This window comes from Capsicum annuum, chromosome 4 (assembly GCF_002878395.1).
Source record: "Capsicum annuum cultivar UCD-10X-F1 chromosome 4, UCD10Xv1.1, whole genome shotgun sequence".
Taxonomy (NCBI): domain Eukaryota; kingdom Viridiplantae; phylum Streptophyta; class Magnoliopsida; order Solanales; family Solanaceae; genus Capsicum; species Capsicum annuum.
The window spans coordinates 53,780,793-53,791,766 of NC_061114.1; the positions used below are offsets into that span (position 1 = coordinate 53,780,793).

General features: G+C 34.5%; 2 protein-coding genes and 1 pseudogene across 2 annotated transcripts; all 3 read left to right on the forward strand.

Moving 5' to 3' along the window:
* The first annotated feature begins 697 nt into the window (after nt 1-697).
* Nucleotides 698-3,490, forward strand: LOC107868104 (putative calcium-transporting ATPase 11, plasma membrane-type). The gene is made up of 4 exons (XM_047411814.1): nt 698-1,753; nt 1,839-1,982; nt 2,622-3,108; nt 3,314-3,490. The coding sequence occupies exons 2-3, from the start codon at nt 1,970-1,972 to the stop codon at nt 3,089-3,091; spliced, it is 483 nt and encodes a 160-aa protein (XP_047267770.1). The 5' UTR covers nt 698-1,753; nt 1,839-1,969; the 3' UTR covers nt 3,092-3,108; nt 3,314-3,490.
* LOC107869021 lies at nt 3,200-10,639 on the forward strand (annotated as a pseudogene).
* LOC124897945 (putative calcium-transporting ATPase 11, plasma membrane-type) lies at nt 8,475-10,393 on the forward strand. The gene is made up of 2 exons (XM_047411567.1): nt 8,475-8,728; nt 10,162-10,393. Exons 1-2 carry the CDS (start codon nt 8,475-8,477, stop codon nt 10,391-10,393), a joined length of 486 nt encoding a protein of 161 aa, XP_047267523.1.
* Nucleotides 10,640-10,974: the final 335 nt, after the last annotated feature.

Sequence of the window (10,974 nt, forward strand, 5' to 3'; positions counted from 1 at the left end):
AGATGCACCAACAGGAATATTGAAATATGTTTAAAACTTCTCTCCACATATAGTTGGACAAAAAATCTTCATCATCATCAAATTGATTAGAACCGCTTTGAGTCTGTCTTTAATCTCATTTCATCAAACCATTGCATCTTTGAACCGTAAGCTCTGCTACCATTTGTTGGGTTCAAAATTAAGAGGACGTCATGCGGAAGCTATTAGTTGCAAACTATAAGACGATAAATCAGACGACAACGAAAATAATATTAAAAAACATAAAATTATTATATGTTTTGACCAATTGACCTACATATTATAAAACCTAATATTTTAAAAAACACAAAAACTAATGGGAGAGAAAATTTTTTCCTAACCAAAAATCTTAAACGAGTATATTGTGGATGCTATTGTGTTATTATATGAGAAAGGCGAGTATTTATAAAGTTTCAAAACCCTTTTTTTTTTTAGAAAGAGTTAGCCAAATATAAAAAAGTTTTATATTTTTCTTTTTAAAAAAATAAAAATAATTATGATATAATTTTTATTTTTCTTTTAATAAAATTAAAATTAAAATTTAATAAGAAAATCAGCTAAAAATCCTAACACAAAATTCAGGTGTACCAAATAAAACGACAAAAGTTTGGGGTAATCAATACTTTTCTCTTAATAATACTACTCAGTTGAGGCTTGACCTTACAGCTACCAGGTGAGTTTTCCTGCATCTGCATGTTTCTCTTTTTTTCTTATTCCTTTTTTATTCTTATTATTTGTGTTATTTTTCAGATTGTGTTGGTTGTTAATTTGAAAAGTATTTCTCCCACTGTTTCCTAAATATAGCTCAATGTAAATTCCCCAACACGCCAATACTCGCTACCTTGGTTTGTCGTTGGAAATTGATGGAATTCCAAGTTTAAACTGAAATAAACTTTTAAGTGGTCGGTTTTTGTGCAGATTCATGGATTTAGTAAGGCCATAAACATGGGGATCTTCAAGGAGAAGAAAAATGCATCTCCGCTAGCTACTTCACCTTGTGCTCAACTTAGAGAGGCTGACCATAATTGCTTCAACAGTTCAAAGAATCAAACTTTCTTTACCCCTTTTGCCTAATTTTTGTTGTGGGTCAAGAACAGATAGTTTTCTTTAGATTATTGAAAACTCCCTCCATTTTAATTTGTTTGTACTACTTTATTTTTTAGTCCGTTTAAATAAAAATGTCTCTAATATTTTTATTAACTATTTGGGATGGAGCAGTTACAGCTTGCCGTGGACATGATACTAGATAGGAAGGTATGTTGAATGCGAATTAGGTTAGAAGGTTAGTGCGTGTGGGTGAGTCGTAGCCAATAGATAGGTGTTCTTTTGGGTAGCCTTGCTAGTAGTCATAGGACTTTGCACATAGGGTGGAGTCTCTAGTTAGGAGGATTGGGGGAGGTGGGTGCTTGCGGTTTGTTAATGTATAGTACTACTTTGTGGGTGCCTTGTTTCTGTTATTTCATCTACACCAGGTATGTTGTTGTTGTACTTAATTTCAAATATCTACTCACATGTTTTACTTTCTTAAATTTTTGGTCAAGTCAAAATAAGACAAATAAATTGAACTAGCGAGTATATTGGTATAAGGGGAACATTTGTTATTTACCTAAAACCCTGAATCCTGATAGTGATGATGGGAATTTTCTGTAGGTGGTATTCTGACAAATTCTTGAAGGTGAAGTGGGATAAAGAAGAGTGTGTTATAGAGTGGAAGAAATACAGAGACTGTCTATCGGTGAGCTCTTCTTTGAATTCTAAGATCAATTTATGCTTCTTATTTATTCGTTTCTTAACTTACTTTTTTCATTAAAAAAATTCAGCAACATCTGGATGATAAGCATTTAAGTAGATTCTTGGAAGCTGATGGAATTGTGGGTGGTGCTAATCACAATGATTCTAAGAGCTCTGCTGGTGTTCCCAAGTAGCACACAACTGAGCATCTTGATGTACCATGGTTATGGAAGGTGATTAAAGTAAAGCATAATTAGAATGTTCTTGTAATTGTATTTGATGTCAAGTTAGGCGACATGTAATCATCAAGGAAAAAGTACTTGAATCTTCCGCTAATTGAAAAGCTTTCTGAGTTTTGCATGTAAAAGTTTGAGTAGAACTAAGCAACCAATGAAAGATTGTTTTGCAATAGCAATGCTCCTACTGGAGATTTTAACACTTGATAGAATTTTAAGTTAGAGATTGTTAGACTATGATTTTAGTTAAATCACTTGTGTTTTGTGATGTATAAAGTGTTCTTATTTGAACTTGTCTGCCCATTAGACCAGTTGCTTATAATTCCATCAAAATTCTTGTCGAATTTAAGAAGAAAACAGATAATGTTAAGTGACGATAGTTTGGATATGTAAATAGTGAGAAAAGAAAAGATGTTGGGAATGAATTATTTGGTTATTCAGAGAGACGTGAATAGAGAGCAGTTTCGGGTCAGCCGAAGGCATTTTCGGAATTCAATATGCGGATAAATCTGTCATTGTAATGATTTATTACATTATCTTGGAAACTTAGTACATGGATCTAGACAAAAGATACCCATTTAGACTTGGTGGTTGGTGATGTAGTTCACTTATCTATCGGGGATCTGGTTCCCGCAGATGGAATATTAATAACCGGATACAACTTGCTAATCGATCAATCAAGCATGTCTGGTGAGAGTGCACCAATTAGCATATATGAAGGAAGACCGTTTCTTCTATCTGGAACCAAAGTGCAAGATGGTTCGGCTAAGATGTTAGTAACAACTGTTGGAATGAAAACTGAATGGGGTAAGCTGATGGATAGATTAGCAGACACGGTAGAAGACGAGACGCCACTGCAAGTTGAGTTGTCTTGCTACCATTATTGGGAAGATCGGCTGGCATTTGTTCTGTTGACATTTATAGTCCTGACTGTCGGAGTTCTGGTAGAGAAAGTACTTCTCCATGAGCTCATGAAATGGTCCTCCAGCTATGCAATGACTCTTCTGAATTACCTTGTGACAGCAGTAACTATAATTGTTGTTGCGGTTCCAGAAGGACTGCTGCTAGCAGTGGCATTGAGTCTTGCATTTGCAATGAAAAGCTAGTGGATAACAAGGCATTGGTGAGACATCTTTCTTCATGTGAGACAGTAGGGTCAGCTATTTGCTATTTGCATCTGCACAGACAAGACAGGAACACTAAGAACAAACCATATGGTAGTTAATAAGATATGGATTTGTGAAAAAACTGAAAAGGTAGAAACTGATGCATGTGGGGATGCAATTACTTTGAATATACGTGAAAACTAATTGTCACTGCTTCTGCAGGCAATATTTCAACATACAGGAGCAGAGGTTGCTAGGGATAAGCCGCGGAAAGAAATCTATTCTTGGTACACCAACAGAATCAGAAATATTAGAATATGGATTGCTTCTTGGAGGTGATATTGATAAGAAAAGAAGGGACTGTATACTGCTGAAGGTTGAGCCTTTTAATTCAGAAAAGAAAAACATGTCTGTGCTTATTGCTCTCCCAGATGGAACAACCGAGCTTTTTGCAAGGGTGCAGCTGAGATACTCCCTAAAATGTGTGACAGGTTTATTGATCTCAATGGTGAAATTGTTCATTTGACAGAAAATCAGTCGAGAAATATCGTGGATGTCATAAATGAATTCACCAGCAAAGCGTTGCGTACTCTTTGCTTGGCCTGCAAAGACATTGAGAATGGTTATGAAAAAAATAGCCTGATAGTGGCTACACATTGATTGCTGTGGTCGGGATTAAAGATCCAGTTTGCCCTGGGGTAAAGAATGCAGTGAAAACTTGTTTAGCTGCTGGAATTACTGTGCGAATGGTGACTGGTGACAATATTAAGACAGCTAAAACTATTGCTAAAGAATGTGGGATACTAACTACTGATGGTTTGGCCATTCACGGTCCAGAATTTCTCAACAAAACTCCTGACGAAATGAGGCATATAATTCCTAGAGTTAAGGTATGCTCTTGCTTGTTTGATCTCGCCTTGCGGATTCATGTGGTGTACACGAATTGTTCGGAAATGCTACAATAATGAATGCAGGGGAGCACTTGATCATCAACAATGGACAAGCTTGTGTTGGTAAATAATCTAAGAGGTATGTTTAAAGAGATTGTTGCAGTTACTGGTGATGGCACAGATGACGCTCCAGCTCTCCACGAGGCAGATATTGGATTTGCCATAGGTATTGCAGGAGCAGAGGTTTGTAAATTGCTTCTGTCATATGTTAATCTTCTTTCTGTCATATGTTAATCTTCTTTTTTCTCGTATTACAACTTACCGATGATTATTGTAGCACCAAGAGCTCCAATGTGGAGGCCAGGATTTTGTGCTGATTTTTCTTTTCTTTGTTTTTCCTATATCAAATCCTTATAAGCATTGGCATTTATTACATCACCTTATACTGTTTTTCTTGGAAAATATATTAACAAATAGATTAACTTCCAACTTATAAGCAATAGAGGTTCAAAAAGAAAATCTAACATATGCAGATTGAGATGACATTGATTGTCGTTCTACAGAATACAAAGAAGAAGAAATCAGTTGTTTGAGGGTAAAAAATATTCTGCTTGTTTATTCATTCATATTTGAGAATATAAATAGACAAAAGACTCCTATTCTATTTCTAACTAGGAAATTGATAAAATCCTATTCTATCTTCAACTAGGATACTAATAAAATCCTATTCTATCTCAACTAAATAACTGCATTTCAGAAATAAAATTACTAAACTAAAAAGAAAAATAACAACAAATAACTCAATACTTCAACACTCCTCCTTGAGATGTTTGCTGGTAACTCCAAGTTGTTCTCGAAGAGTTTCAAATCTGAATTTGGGAAGAGCTTTGGTAAACATATCAGCGAGCTTCAATCTCTCCTTGGTCTCAGCAATTTCATTGAACATCTCAATACATTTCTTTACAAGGTTCTTCCTAATCACCTTGAGAATGTTGTTCTGTTGTAGCATCTCACGAGAGATGTTGAGATGTTGAGAGGCACATCATCAGAGTCCACAACTCCCTTCACAAATCTAAGGTACTCGGGCATAAGCTCCTCACAGTTATCCATAATGAACACCCTCCAGACATATAACTTGATGTTGTTCATCTTTTTTCGAGCTTCAGATTCTAACATAACATCTTGCTTCAAGAAAACAACAAGCTCCTCATCTTCAGAAGCCTCGGCAGAAGTTGCAACAATATTTTTTGTACTGTGGAGGTATTTAGCCCTTGAATATTTAGTCCAGAATTCTTTTCCTGACATCTTTCCAGGAACAAAGTTTAAATATGCTTGGCAGACAACTGGTTTCTAGCAAAAATCTGATGAATAACCTCTGGAGTCAATTTAAATGTAACTCTGTTCGCCTGACCATCGGATAATGGTTTTACACACCACATGTCATTTTTTAAAGCTACTTGCTATTTTGGCTTCTTGTTTTCAGTTTGCTCCAGCAACCTCTTCCTAGCAACCAAAAATTTAGCCTCTAATAGAGTACCTCCAATGACCAATTTCCTGTGGAGTTTCTGCAGTAACTTAATCTGATGCTCCATTTCTATTGCAGTGAGTTGCTCATCATGGGGAACATCAGGTTTTTCGGAAGTAGATTTCCCTACTCCCCCACAAGCTGCAATTGCTGAGGCAACAAAGTCCCGACACTGGTCACAGTCACGGAAGCTATCAAACTCGAAAAGATAATTTTCCCCCTGATCTTGTGTAATCTTAAGTAGAGCCTGCTTACTTGAACTCTCATCGTCTTTCTTGGGCTCATAATCTTCATCATTACTAATTTCTTTCTCAGTAGTCTTCTCAGCCTAGAGGTAAATTGGATAGCTAATGAATTCAGAGTGCTTCTTTACGAGGTCCTTGATTCTCCGTTCTTCCAAGCTAAGTTACTCGGACTCTTCAAAAATGTCTTCGGGTGCTTGTCGGATCCTCCAAAAATAGTGTATTTTTGAAGGATCCGACACGGGTGTGGCAACATTTTTGGAGAGTCCGAGCAACTTAGCTTCCAAGTACTCCAGCTGGTCTTCCTTGAGCAAGAGAGTTATCTTTGTTCCTCTGCCCAATTGCTCAACATTTACATCCCTCATAACAGTGAATGAACCACCTGCTTGTGATTCTCAGATATACTGTTCGTCATCGTTGTGCTTGGTGGTCACAATAACCTGCTCACATTGACTACTTGACAAACTTGCTCAGAATTTGAGTTCCAATTCAAAGAAAAACTTCTTTTTATCATTTCAACCGTAATCACTTCTTGGCCGCTAGATTCGGAAACAACACATTTTTTATCTTTGAACAGTAACATATAATCTTGTTATAGCATTTGACCAGCACTCAATAGATTTTGGTCAAGATCAGGTACCAATAAAACATCTTGAATAAATTTAGTACCTTTGGGAGTTTCAATTGCCACAATTCCTTTACCAACAATCTCCAACTTAGTTTTATCGACAAACTTGACACTACCTTTGGCAGATTCCAACTTCATAAAATATTCTTGTTTGCTGGTCATGTGTTGAGTGCAACCACTGTCCAGAAACCATGTGTTTTCATCATTCAATCTTGTTGCCATCGCCGTAAACACAAACTCCTTCTGTTCTTCAACTTCCGAAGCGTTGGTTTTTGAGTTTGTTGGTTGTTCTCCTTCTTCACTCTGCAAAACTTTTCAATATGTCCAAGCTTATTGCAATATCTACACTGAAGAGGTAGTTTCTTCCCCTTAAACCAACAATCATCCTCTTTATGATTGTTTTTTCTGCAATACTTGCATGGAGGAAAGTTTTCTCTCTTCTTGACTCCATTGCGAGAATCGCCTTGATTATTTCTACTAGAATTAGTAGAAGTTTCTGGGATTTTACCTTCCTCTTGCTTTTGCATCTTCCCTTTGAACTTGGCTTGAAGAGCAGTTTTAGTAGCTTCTTCTAGCCTCAAGGATCTTCTTTGCTCTCGAGCTTGAAGAGCATGTACAAGTTCTGAAGGTGACAGTTTTGTGAGATCTTTCGAATCTTCGAGTGAGGAGATCTTTGCTTCAAATCTTTTCGGCAAACTCACAAGAACCTTTTCCACGATTCTTGAATCTGTAAGCTCTTCTCCCATAAGTCTGATTTGGTTTACAACCTTCATCAACTTGTTGGAGAATTCTTCATTAGTTTCTGAATCCTTCACTCTGAGAATTTCAAACTCCCTTCTCAGATTTATCACTTTCATTTCTCGGATCTTGTAACTTCCGTGAAATTCTTCTTTCAACTTGTCTCAAGCCTCCTTTGCAGTCTCACTCACCATAACTCTAGCGAAAATTACTTCTAAAAGTGCTGATTTTATGCAAGAGAGGGCTTTAAAGTTTTTTGGAACCTCTTCTCTGTGATTCTTAATTTGCGACATAGTTGGTTTATTTGGCAAAGGATTTACCTCTCCACCAACCTCTACCACTCATCTTAAGAGCCCAAATTGGATAATTCTGACCAGAAAAAATTGGGGGTGAAGGAATTGGGAAATTGCTAGAAGCCATAACAATATTGACTTTTATGCAGGGTTATTTTTAGGGGTCTTCTCTCTCACAGATCCCTCAAGAAATTCGTTCTTGATACCAATTGTTGTTCTACAGAATACAGAGAAGAAGAAAACAGTCGTTTGAGGGTAAAAAATATTCTACTTGTTTATTCATTCACATCTGAGAATATAAATAGACAAAAGACTCCTACTCTATTTCTAATTAGGAAATTAATAAGATCCTATTCTATCTTCAACTAGGATACTAATAAAATCCTATTCTATCTCAACTAAATAACTGAATTTCAGAAATAAAATTGCTAAGGTAAAAAGAAAAATAATAACAAATAACTCAATACTTCAACATTGATGCATGTATCTTTTTCGTTTTGTGGATGAACATTTACGTGCATGTACTGTGGAAGACCATTCAGCTCCACCATGCACTATTCAACAGCCTCTATGCATTTTAGATTTTTTAGTCATTTCCTTGGAAGACCCCTTAATATAGACAATTTTAAGCTGTTCCTGACATCTCTTATTCTTAAATACATTATCAGGTTGTTAAAGAAAGCGCTGATATTATAGTACTTGATGACAACTTTAGCACAATTGTCAATGTGACTAAATGGGGTCGTTCTGTATATATAAATATTCAAATGTTGCTGCATTTCCAGCTGACAGTCTGTGTTGTGGCTCAGATGATCAATTTTATCTTCAAAATCCACATGCATTTGAGGTATTCAATGTTCTGTAAGGGTTCTTCATTTGTTTTTCTGTTAGTGATCAGTATGTGCCATTGAGAAAAAGTGAGAACTGATATTTATCTGTTGCTATAATATTGCTATAATATAACAGTATCCACTTTTTTTACCGCGGTTCAGCTGCTGTGAGTCAACCTTATTATGAACATTTCAGGTGCAATTGCCCTGGCCACTAAACCACCTCATGAAGGACTAATGAGCAGGCCTCCTGTTGGAACGGAAGTGAGGCTGATTTCCAAGACGATGTGGAGAAATATAATCGGACAAAGTATCTTCCAACTAGCTTTACTTTTAGTTTTTGACTTCACTGCAAATCAGATTCTGAGGCTCGAAGGTTCAGACACCACAATAGCTCTCAATACTTTCGTTTTCAACATATTTGTGTTCCGTCAGGCACTCACTGTAAGCTTTATTGCAGTATATGATGCATTTGCTGATGCCTTCTTGCTGTGGAACTCATTCTGAATCCTGAACCAAACTGTCCTTGAAATTGGATATGTATTATTGTTACTGAGATACTTTAATGAAGAGGTAATCATTTTTTCCCGAGGTTGGTTTGATACTGGACTTCAATGAAATAAACTGCCGTGACATGGAGAAGATAAATGAAGAGTGGGCGACCAAAATAGGCCCCTAATTATTTAAAATATCAAAATATGCCATGCATTTAAAATGACACCAAAATAGCCTTAACTCACTTTTTATTTGAGTTACATCTTTTCTGCTAACAGAAAGACGCAGTTTTATAAAAAGTGTAAAACTCATTTTTTTTTTGAGTTATCCAAAAAAAAAAAAAGTTATATTTATGAATAGTGTAAGACTCACAAAATAGTGAGTTTTTTTTCTTATTTTTATAAACACCACATATTATGTGAGTTATATATTTATATAAAGATAACTTTTATTAAAAGCGTATAACTCACAATAAAAAGGAATATTATGTGAGTTATATATTTATTTTTATAATTTTGTATGAGTTTTTTTATAAAACTCAAATATTATGTGAGCTTTCTATTTTTCTTTTCTAATTTTTATTTTGTAAAACTCACATATCTATCATATAAAACTCACCAATTGTGTGAGTTATTCAAATATAAAATAAGTAACTCACTATTTAAATGAGTTATCCATCTTTAGAAGATTTCATTTTTTATGTGTGTTTACATCTAAAAAATAATTTAGATGTTCCAGCATTGTCCATCCATCCAAGCCTCTGCGTGACACGAATAATGATGAATTATTTAAAAATAATTATAATTATAGTCAATCATCTTAGCTTGGATGGATGAACAATGCTGAAACATTTAAATTATTTTCTAGATGTACACACATATAAAAATAAAATCTTCTAAAGATGAATAATTCACTTAAATAGTGAGTTTATTTTATATTTGAATAACTCACATAATTAATGAATTTTATATGATAGATATGAGAGTTTTATAAAATAAAATTAGAAAAGAAAAATAGAAAGCTCACATAATATATGAGTTTTATAAAATAAAAATAGATAACTCACATAAAATTATAAAAATACATATATAACTCACATAATGTGTGAGTTTTATAGAAATAAATAAATCCTTTTTCTGTGAGTTTCACTTTTCTATAAAAGTTATAAAGGATGACTCACTATTCTTGTAAGTCTCACACTTTTTATAAATATAACTCACTTCTTTTGTGAGTAAGTTTTACACTTTTTATGAAATTTAACTCGGTCATCCAACTTTTCGTTACCAGAAAAGGTATAACTCACAAAAAAGTGAGTTAAGCCTATTTTGATGTTATTTTAAATACATTAACATATTTTGGTGTTTTAAATAAGTTGGTGATCTATTTTGGTTACCTTCTAAATAAATGTTTTTCGTCGCGTTTTTGAAAGCTGGATATTTCTAGGTGTAATAATTTCCAACGTCATTTTCCAAGTTGTCATCGATGAGTTTTTAGACATATTTGCAAGTACTACACAACTGGAACTATGGCTGCTCAACGTCTTAATTGGTGATGGGAGCCTGCTTGTTGCAGTAATTTTGAAGTTGATACCTGTTGAAAAGAAGAACACCAATCATCATTACGGTTACAATCTACTGCTTAATGGTCCAGAACTTGCCTAAGAGAAGGGAAGAGCCAGCGTAATATGGAATGACTCGTTCCTTTTCAGAGATCAGCACCCTCACTGTGTTTTTATAGAGTGGACGACCAAAACAAGCCGCCTACTTAAAAAAAATATCAAAATTTACTATGTATATAAAGTAATACCAAAGTAGGCTTAACTCACAAAAAAGTGAGTTATGTCTTTTTTTTAACGGAAACTTGAATGACGGTGATAACTTTATAAAAAGTGTATAACTTATTTTTCTTTTGAGTTATCCTTTTTATTTATACATGACTCACAAAAAAATGAGTTATATGTATGAAAAGTATCACTCACTTTTTTGTGAGTTTGCCTTATTTATTTATATAAAACTCACTGTGAGTTTTCCTTATTTATTTATATATAACTCACAAAAAAAAGTGAGTTATATCAATGAAAAGTGTAAGACTCACTTTTTTTTATGAGTTATCCTTCTTATTTTGTACTAGTTTAGGTGTACGCACCTTGCGTGTGTATCTCACTTTAATGAGTTCAAACATTATACTAAATAGGATATTTGTTTAAATAATAAAGATAAATATAATAATTAAATTTAATAAC